At 38.7% G+C, this 26238-nt stretch overlaps 1 protein-coding gene across 3 annotated transcripts; it reads right to left on the bottom strand.

Moving 5' to 3' along the window:
- Positions 1–25597, bottom strand: map2k4b (mitogen-activated protein kinase kinase 4b). Of its 3 annotated transcripts, XM_041816071.1 has the most exons (13): positions 25391–25597; positions 23252–23287; positions 20719–20751; positions 14936–15038; positions 13049–13223; positions 12662–12781; positions 9922–10041; positions 9786–9837; positions 9190–9317; positions 7804–7881; positions 7569–7717; positions 6960–7005; positions 1–3109 (listed from the first exon to the last, which is right to left on the bottom strand). In XM_041816071.1, the coding sequence occupies exons 1-13, from the start codon at positions 25503–25505 to the stop codon at positions 2996–2998; spliced, it is 1269 nt and encodes a 422-aa protein (XP_041672005.1). In that variant the 5' UTR covers positions 25506–25597; the 3' UTR covers positions 1–2995. The 3 variants fall into 3 exon arrangements, with proteins under 3 accessions (XP_041672005.1, XP_041672006.1, XP_041672007.1); XM_041816072.1 differs by lacking the exon at positions 20719–20751; XM_041816073.1 differs by lacking the exons at positions 20719–20751; positions 23252–23287.
- Positions 25598–26238: the final 641 nt, after the last annotated feature.

Below are 26238 nucleotides of genomic sequence, written 5' to 3' on the forward strand. Positions count from 1 at the left end.
GACTGAGACCAGAGTCTACAGGAGACTAGGACTGAGACCAGAGTCTAGAGGAGACTAGGACTGAGACCAGTCTAGAGGAGTCTAGGACTGAGACCAGAGTCTAGAGGAGACTAGAAATGAGACCAGTCTAAAGGAGTCTAGGACTGAGACCAGAGTCTACAGGAGACTAGGACTGAGACCAGAGTCTACAGGAGACTAGGACTGAGACCAGAGTCTAGAGGAGACTAGGACTGAGACCAGTCTAGAGGAGTCTAGGACTGAGACCAGAGTCTAGAGGAGACTAGAAATGAGACCAGTCTAGAGGAGTCTAGGACTGAGACCAGAGTCTAGAGGAGTCTAGGACTGAGACCAGAGTCTACAGGAGACTAGGACTGAGAACAGTCTACTGGAGTCTAGGACTGAGACCAGAGTCTACAGGAGACTAGGACTGAGACCAGAGTCTACAGGAGACTAGGACTGAGAACAGTCTACAGGAGTCTAGGACTGAAACCAGAGTCTACAGGAGACTAGGACTGAGACCAGAGTCTACAGGAGACTAGGACTGAGAACAGTCTACAGGAGTCTAGGACTGAGACCAGAGTCTACAGGAGACTAGGACTGAGACCAAAGTCTAGAGGAGACTAGGACTGAGACCAGAGTCTACAGGAGACTAGGACTGAGACCAGTCTAGAGGAGTCTAGGACTGAGACCAGAGTCTACAGGAGACTAGAAATGAGACCAGTCTAAAGGAGTCTAGGACTGAGACCAGAGTCTAGAGGAGACTAGGACTGAGACCAGTCTAGAGGAGTCTAGGACTGAGACCAGAGTCTAGAGGAGACTAGAAATGAGACCAGTCTAAAGGAGTCTAGGACTGAGACCAGAGTCTACAGGAGTCTAGGACTGAGACCAGAGTCTACAGGAGACTAGGACTGAGACCAGAGTCTAGAGGAGACTAGGACTGAGCTGAGAGGCTAGTTAAGCCTCTTTAACAGCTTTTCTCCCCCGTTCTGACATAACCATCCTTTTGATAGAAACACTAATATGATATTAAGAGAGAGAACGAGTGACGATGAACGAGCTGGCTCTTTATATGAATGACCGGAGCTGGCTCCTGTCTGAGAGCCATCTTCCTTTCTCTTATTTTTATGTTTATATAATCCACATTTAAAAAGCCAAACTGGTTCTTATTACTGAGCTGAGCCGAAAGATCCAGATCTCTAAAAGGAGGCGGATTTCCCGTCACAAACAGACATCAGTTTCTTAGAGAGATTTTTGAACTTCTTGCCAAAACTGCTCACTACTATCGAGACTCAAAAGTGGCTCCAGATTGTGCCGTCTCCTGATCTGACCAGATGTCACAGCTGGAAACAGAACTAACTTTGTTATTTTGAAAGTGTTTTCTTTGCAGGAAACACCTCCTGTTCCCATCTGCTGGTCCTACTGAACTTCATTTGATCATAGATATAAACTGTATCATCTCAAACATTATGGGTCATTTCTGAAAAAAAATGGGAATTTAAAATCTATAAACTTTTGAGTCCTTTGGTGTAAATTTTTGCCTCATACATTTTGAATTTAAACAAATATTAAATTTTCAAAATTTCAATTTTTTCTTTTAAATCCTGGGATTTGACAGTTTTAACTTCATGATCTCAAAAATTCAAGTTCTTTTCTCAAAATTATGGGTGTTTCCACACAATTTTTCAACTATTCTATCTATTAAAACCTGGGTCTTTCCACAAACATTTGCAACTTCAAAATCTACAAAAAATGTGTTTTTTTTCCCACAAATTTTCACCTTTATAATCTTGAAAATTATGCGTCTTTCCATATAAATGTTTGATTTTATCATCCCATATATTCAGTCTTTCCACTTACATGTGGACTTCATCATCTTAAAATCTTCTCAGCATTGTGAACGTCTTTCATGAAGTTGAGATATCCAGAATCCCTTCAGATAATTCATATTTTAACAGATACTGATAGAAAGGATCAAATATCTGAATATGAATGAATTCATGAATGAGTAAAATGAACTGATTCAAAGATCTGATTTGATTTCATGGGAACATGGCGCACATCAACAGACATCTCCATTAACTTATATTTAAAGATCTTTTTAAAAACTTTGTTTTTTTTTAAGATTTATTTTGGGCATTTTAGTGCCCTTATTATGATAGAGGAGGACAGCGGATAGAGTCGGAAACAGGGAAGAGAGTGGGGGAGAGACATGCGGTAAAGGGCCTCAGGCCGGATTCAAACCCGGGCCGTCCGCGTACATGGGGTGCGCCTTTAACCACTAGGCCACCTGCTCCCCTAAAAACTACTTTTTGATAAAGCGTGACTCTTTAGCTCCATGACTCAAATGTTACGGCACATCTTTAAAAAGCACAAACTGGAGCGAACGTTAAAGTGAGAACAGACAAACTCTCACAGATTGCATATTGAAAATAAAACAGAAAACAAAAATAAAGAAATAAAGCCACGCGACCGAATCCATGAGCTCTCACTTTGCATACTGGTCTTTAACGGTGAGTGAAGGTGTGTCTGTGAGTGCATACATGTGTACATTTCAGAAGTGAAACCACTAACAGACAGTCCACGTTTACAATCCAACAGACGGCTTTTTTTTTTTTTTGATCGTGAGTCACTGTTCGACATTTTATTTGGTAGGTTCTGTTTTTGTGTACATCGACGACTTCAAGTAAATATATTTATACCATAAATGTTTCTCTATCTGCTCACATAAAAGATGCTTTGCATTTTCCTAAGACGGCGTTTGTCTTCAAGTTTTTCTGGGTGAAGATGAAGATGATGAGATTTTACTCTGATGAGGTGACGGAGGTGGAAAGGGTTCGTTAGGGTTTTCTCATTGCACCGGGCAATCTGGAGTTCCTTAGTTCTTTGGAACGAGTGAATAAACTACCGAGGGCTATCATGTCGAGCGTCGCATCACAAAGCTTAGTGCGTGTAACCCCCCCCCCCCCCGTAAGCCCCTCCCCCCGGCTTAGCGCCATCAGTCGACGTACATGGGAGAGATGGGCGAGGCGGGGATCTGATCCAGGATGCTGCACACGTACGAGGCCACGTCCACAAAGCGCTCCTCGTACATCAGAATGAAGGGATGTTTCTGCAGCAGAGATCAACAGAGACTCAGTTTAAGGAGATTAAATGACAAAAACATGACCTAACAGGAGAGATTCATACAATAAAGACTCATTTTTACATGACTGAAATACTAAAACACAATTAAAAAGTAAAGAGATTCACATAGATATTTATTTTAATGCGGTTAAATTACAAAAGCACAGGTTAAAACGGGGCAGTGATAAATAAATCCAGAAGCAGAGATTTAAAAAGTCTAAATTCATGATTTTTAAGATCCGTCTGCAAGACCAGCCTCCAACAACTTTGGATGTTTTGATGAAGTTTGGATTATTAAGCATCATCATATCTAAGGACAACTTTAAATAAAAAGCTTAGAATAACGATAAGCTTTTCATTTAAAGTTATTATCCTTTAATTTCAGTAACTTGAGATAACTGGTCAACTTTTTGAGATCGTGAAATCATAAATTTACAAGAAATATGTGTATGTATATATTTTTTTAACTGTCTGAGTTTGTCTCATTTTTTTTGACAAGTTTATTAAACCAAAAGTTAATCTCTAACTTCACAATCTACAAAGCAGTTTCTTTCTTATTTTAAATTTGCAACTTTTTAATCTCAAAAGTTTCTTATAGATTTGAGACTTTATTATCTTAAAATAAATCTGGATCTTCTCTCATAAATTCTAACGGTTATAACATAAAAAATTCTGTTTCCCAATTCATGCATTTTTAGGATCACGATCTCAAAAATTTTAAGTATTTTCTCTGAAATCTTGGATTTAATGATAATTAAAAATCTTGGAATTTTTCTTATAAATTTCCAATTTTATAATCTTAAAAATTCTAGGTATTTCTTTTACTTTATCATTTCGTAAATCCAATATATTTTCTCATACACTCTTTACGTCATAATTTATAAAAATTATGTCTTTTTCATTAATTTTTAACCCTAAAATTTTAAAAACTTAGGCTGTTTTCTCACCATCTTTTAATCTATAACCCATTAAACTCTAGGTCCTTTCTCATAAAATTCTACTCAAATTTTTTTTTTTTTTAATTTTAGGTTCTTTTTCATTACTTTTCAACTTTATATGCTCAAATCTTTTTGGCCATTCCTTTAAATTTCTCTATTATCTCAAACATTCAGGTTCTCTATTCATAGATGTTTAACTCTGATTTTTGTCTTTTCTTCTTAGTCTTTTTTATTGAAATTTTTTATTTAATTTTTATTGAATTTTGTTGAATTTTGATTTCTGTCTTTTCACATCAGTTTTCTACTTCAGAATATTTAAAAGAATTCGCATCGGCTTTGAATAATGAATAATATTTGACATTAAACTCAATAATTCTATTTTAATTCTAGTTAAATTAGACTTAAAAATACTTTAAAAACAATTGTCCTTTTTAATTTATTTTTATTTTTTTTTTATAAAATGTAAATAATATTTGAAATGACCATAAATTTCAAACTTTGTATTTCAGAGTTTCAAATAACAAGTTAAAAACCTAGTATATGGCTGACTGCAGCTATCTGGGATGTCTGTAGAAAAGCCTAACTGAACTGTGAATTCTGGCAATTAAAGGACCCTTAAAGTTAAAAGCTTTAAGCCCTGTCAGGAGGAGACAGCTAACCTACACCCCAGGTTGACTCATATCTATTGTTGCATTAATAAATATTAAAAATTCGACAATCATCTGGAAAAGCTAATAAAATAAAAACACTGCTCTGTCAAAATATTTCCCAAATAAATCAAACTAAATGGAGCATGTAAAAGCGAAAGTAGCATCAGTCAGTCAGTAAGAGTCAGACCAGACAGAGCCAAAAATGCACACACTCTCCTGCTTCCATATTAACCTGCAGTAACCTTTTCTGACCACATGGGGTCAACAGAAAAGCAATAACACATGATCGAAACCAGAAAAGGAAAAATTAATCACTTTTTCACAGTGATAGAAAAGGAAATACAGACAATATCCAAAAAATAAAATAAGGAAAAGACAATATTCCTTCCTCTAATTCTCTTCATTCTTTACTCGGTGCTATCAGTTTCTTCTTGGTTCCTCAGAGTGACCTGGCATGTACACTTCATCTGGACAGTTTTCACAGAGCTTCACTTTTTCCACATTTTGTTATGTTACAGCCTCATTACAAAATGAAACAAATTCATTATTTTCCTCAAAATTCTACACACAACACCCCATAATGACAACGTGAAATTGTTGCAAATTTATCAAAAATAAAAAACTAAGACATCACATTACATAAGTATTCACGGCCTTTGCCACGAAGCTCAAAATGGAGCTCAGGTGCGTCCTGTTTCCACTGATCATCCTTGAGATGTTCCTACAGCTTCACTGGAGTCCACCTGTGGTAAATCCAGTTGATTGGACCTGATTTGGACAGGCACACGCCTGTCTATATAAGGTCCCACAGGTGACAGTGCATGTCAGAGCACAAACCAAGCATGAAGTCAAAGGAACTGTCTGTAGACCTCCAATTCAGGATTGTCTCAAGGCACAAGTCTGGGGAAGGGTACAGAAAAATGTCTGCTGCTTTGAAGGTCCCAATGAGCACAGTGGCCTCCGTCATCCGTAAATGGAAGAAGTTCGGAACCACCAGGACTCTCCCTAGAGCTGGCCGCCCGTCTAAACTGATCCATCAGGGGAGAAGGGCCTTAGTCAGGGAGGTGACCAAGAACCTGATGGTCACTCTGTCAGAGCTCCAGCGGTCCTCTGTGGAGAGAGGAGAACCTTCCAGAAGGTCAACCATCTCTGCAGCAATCCACCAATCAGGCCTGTATGGTAGAGTGGCCAGACAGAAGCCACTCCTTAGTAAAAGGCACATGGCAGCCTGCCTGGAGTTTGCCAAAAGGCTCCTGAAGGACTCAGACGATGAGAAAGAAAATTCTCTGGTCTGATGATCACCTGGCCAATACCATCCCTACAGTGAAGCATGGTGGTGGCAGCATCATGCTGTGGGGATGTTTTTCAGCGGCTAGAACTGGGAGACTAGTCAGGATTGAGGGAAAGATGAATGCAGCAATGTACAGAGACATCCTGGATGAAAACCTGCTCCAGAGCACTTCTGACCTCAGACTGGGGCGACGGTTCATCTTTCAGCAGGACAATGACCCTAAGCACACAGCCAAGATATCAAAGGAGTGTCTTCAGGACAACTCTGTGAATGTCTTTGAGTGGCCCAGCCAGAGCCCAGACTTGAATCCGATCAAACACCTCTGGAGAGAGAAAATGGCTGTGCACTGACGCTCCCCATCCAACCTGATGGAGCTGAGAGGTGCTGCAAAGAGGAATGGGTGAAACTGCCCAAAGAGAGGTGTGCCAAGCTTGTGGCATCAAACTCACAAAGACTTGAGGCTGTAATTGCTGCCAAAGGTGCATCAACAAAGTATTGAGCAAAGGCTGTGAATACTGATGTACATGTGATGTCTTAATTTTTTATTTTTAATAAATTTGCAACAATTTCAAAAAAACTGTTTCCACGTTGTCATTATGGGGTGTTGTGTAGAATTTTGAGGAAAAAAAATGAATTTATTCCATTTTGGAATGAGGCTGTAACATAACAAAATGTGGAAAAAGTGAAGCTCTGTGAATACTTTCTGGATGCACAGTATGAGTTCTTGTATAAACAGGTGCATATTTATTTATTATGTTTTTTAAAATAATATTTCTGTGTAGAGATTCTTAGCGGATTCTGTTGCAAATTATCAGGACTATGTTATTTTATTCTAATATTGCAAGGTCTAAATTTAAAATCATGAAGTTAAGTTTGGGTATTTTTTAAGTTTTAGGCATTTTAGATAAAACTTTCCTCTGAGTAATTTTTATATAGAAATAAAGGCTTTAAACTTACCAGAAGCTCTCTGTACTTTGGCCTTTTAGATTCATCCTTTGTAAGGCTGCAGACAGAAACAGTGGAAATAAATCAGTGTTAGAAGACTTTTGGAGAATATAAAAAAGTAATAAAAGGCCGGTGATTTTTTGATGACCCATAGCAAGTTCTTCTTCTTCTGCAGTCTCAAACACCTGCACCTCACCACTAGATGTCACTACATCCTAAATCTGCTCTTTTAACTATTTCTGAAGGAACAGAAACTTAAATTTAAATATTAAAAATTAAAACAAATAGCGAAAACCCTTGTTAGTAATCCCAGGATGTTTGCAGCATTAACTAGGCAGGTCACTTTTAACCGCTTTTCTCCCTCAGTCTGTGAAATTCGTCCATGAAACCAAAACAGCTGTTAACTCCTAGGTGAAAACAAGACGTTAGCAGTGAAGGTGTGTTGGAGCTGAACAGAGCTTCTCTACTCAGAGTCGTTTGTTATTGTTTTGATTTGGAGCCCCCTGGTGGCAGAATTTAACACCCTTTCCAAGTGTTTTTAAACTCTAATCACAGTGGAGTGTATACAGTAGGGTTTTTATTATATTGGTGTCCATTTTAACAGTATCTTTTATTTCTTACCATAGGTTAACAAAGTTGATGAATTTGGGGGAGAACTGTCTCTCCTCAGAGTTGCTGAGCTGCGGCGGTTCACCTTTGACCACCTGGGTCAGCTGATCAAACACGCTGTTCCACTTGGGGTAGGGGAACCGTCCCGTGGCCAGCTCGTACTGAAACAGACACAGAGTATTTCTATTCAAGCACAGGGAGATGAAACGACACACAGATGTCAGAGTGACGCCTTTCTTCTTCTCACCAGAGTGATTCCCAAACTCCAAACATCTGAGCGGACGTCGTAACCCTGACGGGACGCACTCGGGTCTATTCTCTCAGGCTGGAACACACAAAGAGAGCAGCAGGAGACTTTTCAGTGATGATGAACCCTCGACTCTTTAAGAATATGAGAGGCCACTGGGATTTTCACGCCCATGTGACACCTCTGCTTCAATAAGAGTGTCACAGAGGAATACAGAGTCAGCCTCCTGTGACAATAAGGGATCAGCCGCCTGAGTACTTCCTGTTGATGCTGACCTCTTCTGATTCAGAGCTGTTTATCTTTCTTACTTCTCACTTTATTCACTATTTAAATAGAAGATTCAAGAATTTAGAGCAGGTGTGTCAAACTCAATCACACAAGAGGCCGGATTCTGAATTAAGGTCAAACCTGAGGGCCTAACAGGTCCACATTTAACCAAACTGTTAACCACATTTTCACCAGTGATAAATTATGGGGAAAAGAAACTAGCACTGATGATAAATGACTTTGAGATTTAAAAAGTCAAAATGGTTAGTTAAAACGCTCATAATCTGAGATAAAAAGTCAAACTTACTAGTTAAAAAGGTCAAAACACAGAATTAGATGTTAAAATAATGATTTTAAAGAAAGTCACAATCATGTTTTTAAGGCAAAAACATGACTTAAAATTTAAAATGGTGCACCTAAAAGGTCAAAATACTAGATAAAAGTTAAAATACTAAGTTGAAAAGGTCAAACAATTAGATAAAAAGTCAAAATTATGATTAAAAAGGTCAAACATTAGACAAAAGTCAAAATTATAAATGGAAAGGTCAAAATATGAGTTATAAAATCTACATTTTAAATTGAAAAGGCTGAAATTATTAGATACATGAAAATTTTAGATTGAAAAGCTCAAAATATGGGATAAAAAGTGAAAATAATATATTGACAAAGTCAAAACATGAAACAAAAGGTCAAAATAATAAATGTAAAGGGTTAAAATATGAAATAAAGGTCTAAATAACAGACTGAAGTCATAATTGAGCAATGCAAAATTGAAAATATGAAATGAAAACACAAATTAATTTCTTTTCTTTTTTAAATCTTCTTTTTTCTAATTATTTTTATTCTTTATTTTTTTTTACATTTTAATGACTTTAGTATATTTGATATCATCATGGCTAAGTTTACATTTTTATACTGGAGGAAATCTGCAGACCTCATATTTTAGGGATAGTTATAATAAGAACAGGATATGATCTTGCGGGCCGGGTGTAACTGTACCACTGGCCAGATTTGGCCCCCGGGCCTTGAGTTTGACACCCGTGATTTAGAGTGTTGCTTCTGTTTTTGATGAATAAAAAGCTTAACTACATCTCTGCATCGTTTCTTCCTCTTTCTTACCGCCATGTACGGCCTGCAGCCGGCATCTCTGGTCTTTGCTATGGAGTCGACGAGCTGACCGCTGATCCCGAAGTCACACAGCTTTATGTTCCCCCGTCGGTCCATGAGAATGTTGGAAGGTTTGATGTCTGAGAACAGAAAAGGACAAGAGCTAGAGATCTGATGTTTGGGACTCAGACAGCTGCCAGCATGCAGTACACTGTTTTTAATTCTTATAAATAAAGTTAGAGTCTGTAAGGCTCCCTAACAGCTGCTGATCAGCCCGTATCTGTGCTTAATCTAGCTACTTTCTAGCCATTATGTTTTAGACTAGAGTTGCCAGATTAGAGTACTTCCCTGCTGTCTGCTCATTTTAAATCAAATTAGTGCCAGTGTGATGATGACTCAATGATTGTGCAACATGATGGCATTAAAAGACAGAAGCAGTGGTTCAAAAGGAATAAAATCTGAAGCTTTTTAATTCTAAAGATTTCTGCCAACAACAAACTCTTGAGGCCTCCTGTCCTCCTACTGTAAATGATGGGAATGATGGTATAACTTGGACTTAATACACAATAAATATTCCGTGTACATTTCTCAAACGCTGACAGACTTACCTCTGTGAATTATTTTCAAGTTTTCTTTTAAGTGGTTCAGTGCTTTAACCGTCTGTTGAAGATAAAAAAGAGGACATTAGCTCTATCTGTACCGATGAATTAAAAAAAAAAAAAGATGAAGTCAAAGTTAACTTACCGCTAAAGTTATTTTTCCTAATATTTCCTCTGGAATGACGTGATCTAATGCACAATATACATATTTGTAGAATTTGTCTAATGAGGTAGACATGAGCTCCATACAGATCCAACAGTCGCCCTGAAACAAAAACGAGACTCTTAGTGAGGATTTAAGGAGGAGTTTGAAATGTGTGGCTCAACAGTTAAGTCTGGTTTAAGCTTCTGTGTCGAGCCTGCGCCGGAGCAGCCTTTACTGACCTTCACTGACCTTCATTGACCTTCATCGACCTTCACTGTCAGGAGCAACACTAACTCTAATTGGTGTGTCTGCGCCACCTTGCAAAGCTCCACTCACAAAATTCAGCAGTGTGATTTTTGTAGTGTTATGTCAGATTTGTAGCTGATAAATATTGATCATTAGTTACTGCAGCTATTGACGAGAAGAAACAAGAGGAAACATCAGAAAGGATGGAGAGTACGGCCACTCAACCAGCTCAGACAGAGGATGAGGGATTTTTAAAAGTCCGTTCCACCGAGCGGTCTGGTTCAGTTTGGAGTAGCACACTTTTTCTGTGTTTCCAAGGATCCCATAAAAATGACCCATGCCGTCCCACTTTTTTGGCGCCCCTCTATAGGGGTACAAATCTTTCCTATCCGTCCCAAAAAGGTGGAGCTACACACAACAACAACAGGGGTTTGCACTGACCTCACGTTTAGCACAAGACACGACCGCGGGAGAAAAACAGACTCATATATAACCTTGCCAAGCAGATGGATTCCCTGTTTCCGTGTTTCTCACTGGTGAATCCATCTTGCAAAGCTCCCATCTGAACCATTTGGGCCCGGTTAGAAAGTGACAGGACCAATCAGCGTCGAGGGGCAGTACTTTCAGGCGCGGCAGAATCGTGATGTAAGCAAGCAGCAACAAGAGCCGGTGCAATTATGGTGGAAGAGCTTAGCGTGGATGCTGCTAAAACGCCAGTTTTATCAGAACTTGACGACTTTTCTTCATTAAAAGAAGAACAAAGAACAGCAGTGAGTTGTTTTCTTTTCAGAAACGACAAAAGTTGAGTACTGACATGTTTGTAGTCGCCATGGTTCACATTATGGAGTTCTATATTGAGTTTACTTCTCGGTAGTGGCTACGTCACGTGTTTTGTTGCTCTGATTGGTCCGTAAAGATGTGACAGAACGTTCATCTGATCACCCTCCGAGTTTTGTTTTTTCAAAGGCTCTGCCCTTTCCCAAACACTGTCTATGGAAGGTTTACCAGATGGATGAGTTAAACAAATCCATCTGGCGTGCCAGGTTAGCTCGTATCTGCTTAAATATATTTGGACTTGACAGCGATCCGTACTGTTTCCTAGTCTGTGGATATTGATATCTGGCCACAAATCAAGCTTCCTGACGTTTATCTGGACCTGATTTTAAGAACACAAAGCAGAGCCTGAAGACTCACATCAGCCTGGTCTATCTCTGATGGATGTGAAACTAAATTAATGGTGAAGTTTTGTGAATACGAAGCTTTAGATCAGCTGATTCTCTGTATTGTAGATAGTTATTCATCTACTTCATACTTTAGCTAACTTCTGAAAATGTTGCTCTGTGGTTGTTGGATGTGTTTGTGAAACTTCGGGCTGAAAACTTCAGCCGATTTTAAAATGAGGTCAACACACCCAGGATTTCTGACTTAATCTAGTTTGATTTTAACACCAGTTAGACCTTTACTTTATTTTAAATGTGGTGAATTCTCACAGTACAGCTCTAAACTTTTATATTATGTGGTATAAACTGTTATAGACTAGATATATTCACATATTAATGTGCCGTTACGACTCTAAACGTTTCTGTATTCCATCAGCTGAGGATCTGTACTGACAGCGGTTAACATAATTAAGATGTAGTTAATTTTTAAAAAGCACTTTCAGCTGAAATAAAGCTGTTTACTGCTTATTCCCTACTGATTTCTGTCACTCATCCTTTCTATAACTCTGCAGCTGGATCAGCAGACTCAAGCTGACTGTGATGTCACATTCAAGCCTTCACAGCCGCCCACCAAGTGAGGGTACGGGTGTCTGTGGAAACAAACTATTTTGGTGTCAAGCATACAAACCCTACTCAATCAAACCGCACCACCTGATGGAAACACGTCTTTAGAGAGATATAGATGAGCAGATGAGCGTCACACAGTAAGTCTGCAGACATTACTCAGAGACCAGCAGGCCAATCACAGGGTTCGTCTTCGATGCATGGTTATAGTAAGGCGGTGCATGTTGGCTTCATGTGTAGGTCTCCACATGAGGTTTAATGTGAAGTGGATGTACAGTGTCTGAAACAGCGTAGATTTGAAACAGAAGCATAAATCAGGCTTTAAAATGTGTTGTGCTGTGGTGCATTCAGGCTCACATTTGAGGTTTTCAACTATGTGGAAAACATCAAACCAGCTCGACCAGCATATCAAATCACTTAGTGCATCTTTACCTAAACTGGACTGGATTGACTTACTTTGATGTCATGAAATTTTCTGTATGTACACCCCTGATCTAAAACATAATTCCTCTCCTTGCTGTGACAGCCTGAGCAGACGACTGAAAACACCAAGCACCAGGTAGACTATCACCTCGAGGTGCTTTATTGTTGTGCTGGACACCACGGCAGATTTGCACAATGATAAAAGTAAACTATACTAAAACCAAGTAAAACTGAGCCAAGCTGAGCTGCCCCCACATGTGGAAAATCCCCATTATTTTCAGCAGTACCTCTCTGAAGAGCGCTCCATAGAACTGGACGATGTAGGGACAGTCGCTGCTCCTCATCACCACATCAAGGTCCATCAACAGCTGCTTCTGCTCCTTCTCATCCACCGTGGAACGAATCCTCTGAAAGACACAGACATTTACAGATGAGTCTTGCTTTCAGACCAGTTCCTGCACGGATAGCTAGGATTTCAACGCTGGATTCGAGCAGCACCAGTTCTTAACCCCTCCAGCCTGTAACTGGTTTTAGACATCTGCATGGACACCAGACATACTGAAGCCCTTATTTACTTTGTGACAACACTTTGAAGACAGCAACAACAGTTCCAGTGTTTTAAAACAGATTTACTGCTAATGTGGAAGGGGTGTGTATGAGTACCAGAAGCTCACCTTGACAGCCATGATCTGTCCCGTAGGTTTGTGGACCATCTTGTTGACGGAGCCGTACGCCCCCCGACCGATCTCCCCAAGGTCCCTCAGGTCCTCAGCCGTGAAGTCGCAGTGCTGCTCCGGAGAAATCTTCAGCTTCCCTGACGACTCGATGCTGTGCGTCCGCAGACGCTCTCTGACGGAACGGCAGATAAAACACATTTAAGTACTATCAGGGATACACGGAGCAGCTGCCTCACCAGCATGTGTCTCTGTTTTTGAAGTTAATAGTCTTTATTGACTTTACATGCACCTATGTGTTGTCTGTAGGTAAAATCTGCAACTGCTCTTTGGTTTAAATAAAGATAAAGATCTGCACTCAACTTAATGAAAAGACTTCCAAGAGATGAGTAGCGTAAAGCCTGGTGATAAAAGGAGCAGTGTTACTTACCCTGCTCAAGCAAAGAGCCATATTATTGAAAAATACTTTTGCAAGAGCCACAATCTAAGTGGTGAAAAGTGGCAAAAAGGGGTGAAAGTGGCTGACAAGGGGCAAAGTAGGCATAAAATAGCAAAAACTGGGTGAAAAGTGACATAAATGGGGAGGAAAAAGTGGCAAAAAGCAGTATTAAAGAGGCTTAAACTGGTGAAAAAGGGCAAAAACAAGCAAAAAGTGGCAAAAAGAAGTGGCAGAAGTGGGCTTAAAGCTGTAAAAATGTAAAAATAAGTGACAAAAAATGGAATGAGGGGCAAAAAGGGGTGAAAAGGGGCAAAAATGCAATAACTGGGTGAAAAAAATGGGAAGAAAAAGTGGGCAGAAAGTGGGAAAAATGGGTGAGATGTGATAAAAAATTAAGTTACAAGGGGAACATATTTGGGTCATAAAGCGAAAAAATGAGTGAAAAGTGACTATAGCAGGAAAAAGGAGCAAAAAGGTAGAAGGGCAAAAAGCAACAAGGGTGGGAAAAATAGGGGGGAAAATGGCAATAAGAGGCGAAAAACAGCAAAATGCAGGATAAAAGAGGCAAAAATTGGTAAAAGAGGGTATAAGCGGGATACAAATAGGGAAAAATTGTCCAAAACAAGTGGAAAGGTGGGCTTAAAGCAGTAAAAATTGATTTCCAATGGCAAAAAATGGAATAAGGGGCAAAAACTGCAATAATTAGGTGAAAAATGAGAGGAAAAAGTGGCAAAAAAGGGCAAAAAGTGGCAAAAATGGGTGAAATGTATCAAAAAAATAAGTTGCAGGTGGAAAAAGGGTCATAAAGCAAAAAATGAGTGAAAGTGACTATAGCAGGGAAAAAGAAGCAAAAAGGTAAAATTGCAAAAACTTATATTGTTATTATGAATTTATTCTGACTAATTTTACCACGTCTACCTTTCTAATTTTTGAATTCTGACTCATTTATCTCGACACATTTAAATTGTTTTGATTCTACTTCTTACTGCTTTGATTCATTCCTTTCTGTCTCTTCCTATTATTTTAATGCTCCAGCATTTCTGGTCCTTAGGTCTCTTTTTATGTAGCTGGGTTCCTGTGTTACCTGGATTTGTCTAGGTTACTCTGGGTTTTTACTCTGAGGTCAAAGTTTCCCTTTTTAAAGGTGGAATAATATTTTAAATTCAGACATAAGAGAACCACATGTGGCTGAAGAGCCATGCGTTGATTAACACTGCTCTGGAGTTTCTGACAGGTAGAAGAACTTTGGAGCCACCAGAGAGGGGCCGTCGTTTATTTGTCTTCAGGACGGTAACAGGCTCATGACGGTCTTTGCATTAATCCAGACATCTACTCTGCAATGGTTTAAAGACAATCATGCTTCGCCATGGTACAGGCCGTCTGGTCCTGGAGCGAGTGCTCCTTTGCTGAGCACAAACCCCGCCCCCTCCATAGCCACGTGTACTCACATGTGGGGGTTCTGGAAGGATGGCGGTGTCGGGTTGATGGGGAGTCTGGAGGCCGGTTTGACTGGAGGGTTAGCGAAGTTCAGCTTCAGAGCTTTACGTTTACCTGGCAGGTGAAGAGAGAGACAGAGATCCAGATCCAACAACATGCACACAAACACTCACGCTGTGGGTCAACCAGTCTGAGCAGACAGAGGACACAAACGGAGTGGTTTAACGCTCCTCTGTCATCGGAAACTTCTGGTTCAACTTGAGATAAACCTTAAACTATCAAGGCAATATGAAGAGCAGTGATTTACTGAAGTAGCTGCACGTTATTGTGCTTTGTTTGAATAAATATGGTGATAAATTTAGGGCAGAGCAGTGAGGATCAGCATGATCTGCCCATGAACTGGTCTTTGGTTTATCTCAAGTTCTTGTCAGGATCAGAGGAAGCTCAAAATGCATTTAAAGACAAGCAGAGTGCCCAGGTACACTGAGATTCCCAATACTCAGATACTACATCTGCTCCTTTAATTATACCAGATAAATTTAGGTCCAGATACCACATTTCCTCTAATAGAAGCCTGGTACAGGGCCTTTATTTAAAGCAGCCTTGTATAAGAGCTCTAAACAGCTTTGGCATCTAAATTCATCTTCCTTTGTTTTCCCTTCTGGCTCTCTTTGGGATTAGCCATGAGATGTTCAAGTAGGACAGGCCTTCATTAAGAACCAGGCTTTTATAAGAGGAAATACAGTTTTATATTTATTATAAAAGTTGGTGTTGCTTTGGAGCCAAAAGAGCCGTCCTGCAGGATACTGATATTAGGAATCTCTGAAAAAAAAAAAAAAAGTAAATGTTCTTGTAAAGAAATGTGCAATCAAATCTGAACAGTTCCCTTAGATATCAAAGTGACCCAACACTTACACAGCACAGCATTCATCATCATTATTATCATTTCTATTGGGCAGTATCGCCTGGAAACATTGATTTAGATCACAGACTGTCAATAAGAAGAGAACATGGCCAGGATGTAAGGCTATTTTGGTATCGGGGGCGTTTTCTGCTTTAAGTTTGGTGTTTAGGCTTCAAGCTGGAAGTGACCATATAAGGAGAGGAGGCCATAAGCACTGCTAAACATTTAACCATGTCGACTTCTACTGTATGACACTGTACATATGAAACTGTAGGAGCTCACTGTGGTAAAACACCTCATTTCATATGTACTGACTCATGTAAACTATCATCTTAACCACTGCATGTAAACCTGCCCACATCTTTGCATATCTTATATTTATGGTCATGTCTAGTCAGCATTCTTGCACCCTTTGCACATCTTTCAACCATACTGTCAATGCACAGAGAATTATATATACTGGGGGAAAAAACGGATTTTGGTAATTACCAATGCTGTTAATTTAGGACAGATGTGGCATAAACCTTACTTTGGGAGGTGGTCTAATAAATTTATTAAGCACTGAACATGAAAACTGAATTTCCTTGAAGGGGATTATCACAGCTGGATATGTTGATAATGAGCAACAACTTTGATTTTGTGCATTATTGTTTTCTTTAAATTCTAAGACTTTAATAAATTGTCACGATATCTGAAGCAGACATTTTCCCCTCATGCCACATATGGTCAATGACTGATATTTGGTGACCAACAGGAAAAACTGCAAATGCAAAAAATGCATGTTTTTCACTGCACTGGCTTGAGGATGAAAATAGGTTTTAACAGGTTTCAATGGGACTTTTTTGGTCACCAACAGCCTGAGTGGAAATAAAAAGGCTACAGAGCTTATTCTTGACCTGTTACTGGTTCTGATGTTTTATATTCTACTGAAAAAATCTTTCCATTCAAAATACTGACCTGAGCATGAACACGGTGAAAATAATCAAAAAAGGAAAATAAGATTAACAAACAACACTCTTTATGGTCTAACGTGTATGTGACTCAGGTCTACACAACCAATCCAGCCCAGATGAAGACCTCCTAGACCACAAAGACCTCCTCGACCAGTCAGTGTTAATTTAGTCGACTAAAACTCTGACTAAAAATATTTGTCAGCCTTTTCCCATGACAAAAACTAGACTGAGACTAACAAAAATAGATCCGTGATTACAAAAACTAGACTGAGACTGACAAAAATAGATCTGATGACTAAAACTAGACTGAGACTAACAAAAACAGATCTGTGATGACAAAAACTAGACTGAGACTAACAAAAACAGACCTGTGATGACTAAAACGAGACTAACAAAAATAGATCTGTGATGAAAAAACTAGACTGAGGCTAACAAAAACAGATCTGTGATGAAAAAACTAGACTGAGACTAACAAAAATAGATCTGATGACTAAAACTAGACTGAGACTAACAAAAACAGATCTGTGATGACAAAAACTAGACTGAGACTAACAAAAACAGATCTGTGATGACAAAAACTAGACTGAGACTAACAAAAACAGACCTGTGATGACTAAAACGAGACTAACAAAAATAGATCTGTGATGAAAAAACTAGACTGAGGCTAACAAAAACAGATCTGTGATGACTAAAACTAGACTGAGACTAACAAAAACAGATCTGTGATGAAAAAACTAGACTGAGGCTAACAAAAACAGATCTGTGATGAAAAAACTAGACTGAGACTAACAAAAACAGATCTGTGATGACTAAAACGAGACTAACAAAAACAGATCTGTGATGACTAAAACTAGACTGAGACTAACAAAAATAGATCTGATGACTAAAACTAGACTGAGACTAACAAAAATAGATCTGATGACTAAAACTAGACTGAGACTAACAAAAATAGATCTGTGATGACTAAAACTAGACTGAGACTAACAAAAATAGATCTGTGATGACTAAAACTAGACTGAGACTTACAAAAACAGATCTGTGATGACAAAAACTAGACTGAGACTAACAAAAACAGATCTGTGATGACAAAAACTAGACTGAGACTAACAAAAACAGACCTGTGATGACTAAAACGAGACTAACAAAAATAGATCTGTGATGAAAAAACTAGACTGAGGCTAACAAAAACAGATCTGTGATGAAAAAACTAGACTGAGACTAACAAAAATAGATCTGTGATGACAAAAACTAGACTGAGACTGACAAAAATAGATCTGATGACTAAAACTAGACTGAGACTAACAAAAACAGATCTGTGATGACAAAAACTAGACTGAGACTAACAAAAACAGATCTGTGATGAAAAAACTAGACTGAAGCTAACAAAAACAGATCTGTGATGACAAAAACTAGACTGAGACTAACAAAAACAGATCTGTGATGACAAAAACTAGACTGAGACTAACAAAAACAGACCTGTGATGACTAAAACGAGACTAACAAAAATAGATCTGTGATGAAAAAACTAGACTGAGGCTAACAAAAACAGATCTGTGATGACTAAAACTAGACTGAGACTAACAAAAACAGATCTGTGATGACTAAAACTAGACTGAGACTAACAAAAACAGATCTGTGATGACTAAAACTAGACTGAGACTGACAAAAATAGATCTGATGACTAAAACTAGACTGAGACTAACAAAAATAGATCTGATGACTAAAACTAGACTGAGACTAACAAAAATAGATCTGTGATGACTAAAACTAGACTGAGACTTACAAAAACAGATCTGTGATGACAAAAACTAGACTGAGACTAACAAAAACAGACCTGTGATGACTAAAACGAGACTAACAAAAATAGATCTGTGATGAAAAAACTAGACTGAGGCTAACAAAAACAGATCTGTGATGAAAAAACTAGACTGAGACTAACAAAAATAGATCTGTGATGACAAAAACTAGACTGAGACTGACAAAAATAGATCTGATGACTAAAACTAGACTGAGACTAACAAAAACAGATCTGTGATGACAAAAACTAGACTGAGACTAACAAAAACAGATCTGTGATGAAAAAACTAGACTGAGACTAACAAAAACAGATCTGTGATGAAAAAACTAGACTGAGGCTAACAAAAACAGATCTGTGATGAAAAAACTAGACTGAGACTAACAAAAACAGATCTGTGATGAAAAAACTAGACTGAGGCTAACAAAAACAGATCTGTGATGAAAAAACTAGACTGAGGCTAACAAAAACAGATCTGTGATGACTAAAACGAGACTAACAAAAACAGATCTGTGATGACTAAAACTAGACTGAGACTAACAAAAATAGATCTGATGACTAAAACTAGACTGAGACTAACAAAAATAGATCTGTGATGACTACAACTAGACTGAGACTAACAAAAATAGATCTGTGATGACTACAACTAGACTGAGACTAACAAAAATAGATCTGTGATGACTAAAACTAGACTGAGGCTAACAAAAATAGATCTGTGATGACTAAAACTAGACTGAGGCTAACAAAAATAGATCTGTGATGACTAAAACTAGACTGAGGCTAACAAAAATAGATCTGTGATGACTAAAACTAGACTGAGGCTAACAAAAATAGATCTGTGATGACTAAAACTAGACTGAGGCTAACAAAAATAGATCTGTGATGACTAAAACTAGACTGAGGCTAACAAAAATAGATCTGTGATGACTAAAACTAGACTGAGGCTAACAAAAATAGATCTGTGATGACAAAAACTAGACTGAGACTAACAAAAATAGATCTGTGATGACTAAAACTAGACTGAGGCTAACAAAAATAGATCTGTGATGACTAAAACTAGACTGAGACTAACAAAAACATATCTGTGATGACAGAAACTGACAAAAACTAGACTAAAATGTAATGTAGACATGCTAAATCTGTGATATTTCTCCACTCTGGTTAAATCTGTCAAAACTCCAGGTTTAGCAGAGAACACACTACCATGATTTGGTATCAGATTTACATAAGAAAATAAATGCTTTGACTAAAAGTAAAGACTAAAATGTGAGGACTTTTTATGGACCAGGGACCAAGACCAGGGCCCCAAGGACCCAAGAGAGAAGAAAAAGTGTCACTGCTGCCAAAAATCAACATACATTTTTCATTGCTTCACTGATAAAACCCTAAAAAAGACCTTTGTATAAACTACTTAATAACTGCTTTGTCATGGTTTTAGTTAATATTTGCAAACCTAATTTTGGCAGCCTCAGAGCAGATAAATCCTTGCGCTCCCCTAAGACCTTTGGCGCCCCCCTGGGGGGTCCCAGACCCCAGGTTGGGAACCAATGTCCTAGACCACCTCTGTATGCAGTCTGAACTATCAGATATCACCACATATTGAGATATGTCCACACAAAGCATTAAAGATCGCCACCTGGTGTCTGGGTGCACAAAACCAGATAAATCCCTGTTAACATGCCGTCTAAAGAGCGTCAGAGAAGAAGGGACATCTACCGGGGACTTCTAAATGCTCTACACCCGTGGACAGAATGAGGTTTAAGGTTTTTGAACCCAGAGAGGCCAGTTCTCTTCATATGTCCAGTCTTTGATTTCAGTGGTTTAGTTAGTCACTCTGTGCTTGGTGCTGACTTGAAGTGTTGCGTCGTCTTCGCCATGCCCTCTTTAACTCTGAGCCTCCAAACCCCGGAGCAGATTCATCTCTCTCTGCCATGATGTTTAGCATTTTTTGTGACAGCAGTGAACAGTGGACAGACTCCCCCACTACCAGAGCACCACACAGGCTGGTCAGTAGTTTACAGCGGCTTCAGTGAGTGAACAGAAACCCGTCGCACAGCCAGAGCCAGCGAGGAAAGAAACCGCTTTAGACTACTGAGATTCCCCCACAGAGAGTCAACGGTCGGTGTGCTGTGTGTGGCTTACTTTGGGAAACTCCAGACAGGCTTATCTGAAACCCTGAAGTAAAGAAAAAACACTTTACTGCATGTTCTTTGGGCTGAGAGATCGTTGTTAAAACGTGCCATCCCAGCGTGGTAAAAGTGGAGTAAAGGGACATTACACATGAAAACTAGAACCGTGTTCTGGTGGGTCTGATTCACGGCCATGCAGCTTCAGGTCAAACTAGGTGTGGTTTCATTTATTCTTATGTGTATTCTATTAATCCAGCATAAGAACACTGTTCAATAAGCATGGGACTGCTTGTGTAGCTAGAACTTTCTATTTCAACCAAAAACACAAGTGAGAAATGTAGCACTTTATTTTAGTGGGCCTTGATTATGTAGTAATTCCCTAGAAATAACCATATTTACCCAGTAATTTCTCAAGAATAAGGTTGGAACTACATAGTAATAATCTGACATTTTACCAAGGAATAACTCTGTAATATTAGGGCAATACTTACCTAGTTATAATGTATTCACTGTAAATAAATCCTAATAATACTGTGGCAATGCTCTGATAATTAGGTAGAATTTTACCCTAACCCTCGTAACACAGAAGCACTTCTAATTCCTGGGTAATTTCTTTATTTTGGCCCAGTAAGTTAAACTGAGTCCTTCCTTAATAAGTTGACATTATAGGTTTGGTTAAAATACCACCTAACAACTAGGACTGGGCAATTAATCACCAGCGAGATTAAATCGCAATATGGCATGCTGCAATTTACAAATCACAGATTGAAATATGTCAAAACACCAGTTTAGAGTAAATTTAATGCACATTATGCAAACATTCAAGTGTCTTTTTTTAATAAAATAGTTTACAAAAATTGTCCTTTTCAAGTTTGATGTATTTTTTACTTACTTAAAACAATAATCCTCCTTCAATAAAGCAATTGATGTCAAATTTGCAATATCAACAACAATAATTGCAAATATATATATATTTTTTAATCACTCATTCCATCTTATATTGATGAAGCTTGGTGTTAGTTCACACAAATCACATCCCTAGCAGCTGATAACCAAGAGCCTGCTGCTGGCAAAGCGTCCCCTCCTCCACCCCGGCCTCATCCTTTATAGCTTAAAGCTTCCCCTCCTCCACCCCAGCCTCCTCCTTTATAGCTTAAAGCTTCCCCTCCTCCACCCCGGCCTCCTCCTTTATAGCTTAAACTTCCCCTCCTCCACCCCGGCCTCCTCCTTTATCTTAAAGCTTCCCCTCCTCCACCCCAGCCTCCTTCTTTATAGCTCAAAGCTTTCCCTCCTCCACCCCAGCCTCCTTCTTTATAGCTCAAAGCTTTCCCTCCTCCACCCCAGCCTCCTCCATTATAGCTTAAAGCTTCCCCTCCTCCACCCCGGCCTCCTCCTTTATAGCTTAAAGCTTCCCCTCCTCCACCCCAGCCTCCTCCTTTATAGTTTAAAGCTTGTTTCACTCATCTACTCAGATTAATGCTACTCTGGGATTACTGCTTCTGAATAATTTCATTTTTTAATGCACATTGTCATAAATGCATCTATCCATATGGGGGTTTCTAGCTATGCACTCCCTGGAAAGTCAAAGCATGCTGATTGACTAAATGTAGGTTGTAATACAGAATGATTTATTGCTTAAATTTGTTAAAAGATAAACAAGATATGGTACCTAATAATAATCACATATCATTTGCAATCGCAATGCTGGGGGAAAAAAATCGCAATAAGATTATTTTTGCAAACCGTTCAACTTCCTAAATGGCCATATTTCTGAGTTATTCGGTTAAATGCCCATTTATTACTACATTTGTTAATATTTATTAATATTATTGAATTACTAGGTAATCAGAGCCCTAATTAAAATAAAGTGCTGCCAAATCTTTAAGTACTGTAAATTTTGCCACCCTTGTATTAGTGATAATGTAAATTCTGAGTAATATATCACTGAAAATCTGTATAATGCTGCTGTTATTATGACATTTGATCCTAAAAACTAAGTTTTTATGACCACAAAATTCTCTGCAGTACATTAAGGTTTAAAATCAAACAAGATCAATAACTGCTGTGATACCACAGGAACAAAAGTAAAAGTCCTTGGTCCCATATCCTTGTTTCTAATTTAAAGATTACAGGCAAACTTCTGCTCTTTCGGCTGTGTGTCAGTGTGAATTATGTAACACTTCATCTACATTCTGCTATAAGGCCAGAAGAACAGCAGCAGTACTTGAAGAGTTATCAGTGATACACCACAAATATGTGTCAGAAAAGACAAAAACAGCGGTTTTTCAAAGTGATCGAGTCTGAAGTAGTGTCTCATCAAATGGGGTCTGTCTACTGTGTCTACATACGACCATTCTACCATGAAAATCTCATTAAAACATGCAGAAGAGAGGGTAAAAATTCAGGTTTAAAATAAAATAAAATTATATAGAAACAAACAGGGAAATGATGAAAAGAAGAGGAAGGTGGGTGTGAAATATTTGAAGGAGTTTCTTTGCTGAACACAAAGAATTCAAAAACCCTTCTGGTAAAATAAATGTGAATACCTGTTTCATTCTGACATCTCCAGCAGCTGTTGGTTTCTGTAAGGTTTAGATAAAACATTTCATCCCAAACATCGGCCACACAGGACATTCATGCACCACTGGAGTCTCCTAAATAACTGCTCCTGTCTGATTTTTGCTCCAAAATTCAACGGAAGCTCATTCCATAGTCAAACAGGTATCATCAACACTTCCATCATCACTGTCTACCCCCCATTTAGAAAAATCCACATATCACATCACATAAAGTCATTACTTTCTTTACAGACCATGAAAAGAGACCAGACAGAGGACTTCTTCTGCATAATAAAGAAAGTATTTTAGTGCTAAAAGACAACATTAAATTTACCCGGCGCAACAGATAAACGCTGGATGCTTATATCGTTCATGGCACATTATTCTTCCCAGTGGCTGACTGTTTATCAGTAAGGCCAATATCTGCTGATATGTTACATAACAGGGACTATTTCTATTATTTTATCAATAACTATTAGTTATAAATTGTTATGTATATGTTTAATAGGCTAGTTTGTCTAATGTTTTTTCTATTAAAAGGCTTTTTTGGGGGGAAAAATATCTTACCACACAGCCTATGATTTAAAATTCTAATATTCTGAAATACATTTTTACGTATTTGAAGGCAGATATCTGTGATCTTTATTGTCAGCAGCTTTTCCTGCTCCTCTGATCAATGTTTATAGGAGTGTACAGTACTAAAACAGATTTATAGCATAGCTAACCTTTTTAATAATCCTTGTTTAAAATGGAAAGTCTTGATAATCTGTTTTTTATTATTAAGTCTGTGCTCTTTAGCAGGCTTTGTTTCCCCAGGCTGATTCTAATCGGTATTATCTTGCTGTTTGGCCTAACTACTGTGCAAAGCCTTTGGGTATGAAATGTGCTTTATTATATATTTACTCTGCTTTATTTAAAGGAGATGAAATCTCGACATAAATCAAACATATTCGAGGATAATGAGTCCTGTGGCGCTGTGAGACTCCTCCAGGCTGTAAATCATTAAAGTTTAATTAATGTTTATATCGTAAATGTAATTACGTTATCTAATTTTAACAGTTTTATTCCCTTTTATTTATTCTCGAGGCAGTGGCCTGGCTAACGTAGAGGAGGACACTTCAGCGTAGGCCTTCATGGCTCTGATAGCTGCCCGATGCTAATAATATCGGCAGATAAACAATCATTAGATGACCCTTTAAACTAATAAACATTTGGGGATTTGAATCTATGAGCCATAAAAGAACCGCGTCTTATTTACAGAAAATAGAAACTTCACTACATGTCTGTCGGTTCAGAAGCTAAACAGAAGCCCCTGTATCACTGCTAGCCTGTTAGCTATGTAGCTTGATAAAGCTACGCAAAGAAAGCGCGGGCTTCAGCGGAGACTGCGCAGTTCCGCTTTCAAAATAAAAGCAAGTATGTACGCCTTCACTAGAAATACATCACCTGCCTATACCAGAAGTTTGAACGTCGAAATGATTCTAATAAATATCATAATGATATCGATTAGTCTTTCGATATCACAGCATGAAATAAACAAGTCCAAAGAACGAAAAAATCAGTAAACTTTTGTCTCTTTTTATCAAGAATAGCAGGAAAACTTCGACACTGCCTACATTTCACGACAACACTGGTAGCATTTGTGTAATGAAAATTAGCCAATGCATACCTGATATTTATAAAGATCCCCCACTATTAAAAGTAATTGAAAACTCGTTTTGAATAGTCATTTATTACCGCAGATTTCTCTTTTTTTGCCTCATTACTGTCACAAACGGTTTGTAATGATCCCGACATATTTGTACACCCTACTCTTCTTCTGTGAAAAACCTTAGTTATAACCTGAGAGCACTATGGCAATAGTATTATACAGAAGCAGTCCAAAGTCTACAAGTTACAGCTGAATATTAAAAAATCGCCATCTTTCCTGCTAAAAATACCCAAGTGTTTGAGAAAAGCTTAGCAGTGCACATTTGGATCTTATTTTGAAAATTTCAGCCGGAAAACATGAACTACCCGGTCTATCTTTACTGTGGTTTCTGGGAAGCTACAAGCTACCTTCTCCCACTAACTCCAGTGTTCCCAGTTGAATTGTGAAACGGTAATATGGAGCTAACTGTGGCGTACCTTGCATGCTGCTGCTCTGTGTCTGCTGGTGGAAATGGTGCGACGTGGATCCGACGATGTTGCCGCTGTTGTTGGTGGGGCTTGTGGAGTTGCTGTCAGGACTGGGAGTCGCCATTGTTGTGTTGGGTTCCGGCAGCAGCAGCAGCAGCGCCCAGGCTGCAATGCAGAGAGTCAAACTTCGCCCTCTCTGCCTCCACACGGGACACTGCGACACCTGAACGCAGCAGCTGCACCACGGCCACGTCTGTGCGGGTGATGCGTTCACCGACAGTCGGAAACACACGTTTTTACAGTGAAACATCGACAAATCCACCATTTTAATAACCAAAACACTTAAAACTTTTCACCATTACGCCAGTGAGTCATCCTGCATATTTCTGATTATATAACAGTGTTAGTGTATTTGACAGAATAACTCTCTGAAGCTCTGTGGCCTCAGACCACACCAGTGTAGTCATGCAGCACTCAATAAATAATCGATCTACGGTCAGATTATTAAAACCACAACATAAAACACATCTCTTTGACTTCCTCTGATTAATAAAATCAACAAACTGGTAAAAATATTAACACTCTCAACATAGGCTTACAAAATTGATTTTAAATGTTGAATAAATGAATATCAAATATATGTTTGAATGTGGTAATCAATATAACCTATCCAGGGCTAAACAGGAACATTTTTACTCACCAGCCACTGCAGCTAGTAGTTCTCTAAAGTTACTAGCTCTACATTTTAACAAGCCTCATTTTCTTGTTGAAAATAATCCCTTTCAGTGTTTTTCAAAGTGTGAGGCGGGCCTCCCCTGGGGGGCGCCACAGAGCTTCAAGGGAGGCAGGAACCAGAA

Source organism: Cheilinus undulatus, linkage group 20, assembly GCF_018320785.1.
Source record: "Cheilinus undulatus linkage group 20, ASM1832078v1, whole genome shotgun sequence".
Taxonomy (NCBI): domain Eukaryota; kingdom Metazoa; phylum Chordata; class Actinopteri; order Labriformes; family Labridae; genus Cheilinus; species Cheilinus undulatus.

Excerpts from the sequence above, each read along its gene's own strand:
- map2k4b (XM_041816071.1), bottom strand. The coding sequence starts at position 25,505 with ATGGCGACTCCCAGTCCTGACAGCAACTCCACAAGCCCCACCAACAAC. Across the intron at positions 13,224-14,935 it reads TCCTTCCAGAACCCCCACAT|AGAGCGTCTGCGGACGCACA; the intron begins GTGAGTACACGT and ends CCGTTCCGTCAG. Across the intron at positions 9,838-9,921 it reads TAGGAAAAATAACTTTAGCG|ACGGTTAAAGCACTGAACCA; the intron begins GTAAGTTAACTT and ends TATCTTCAACAG.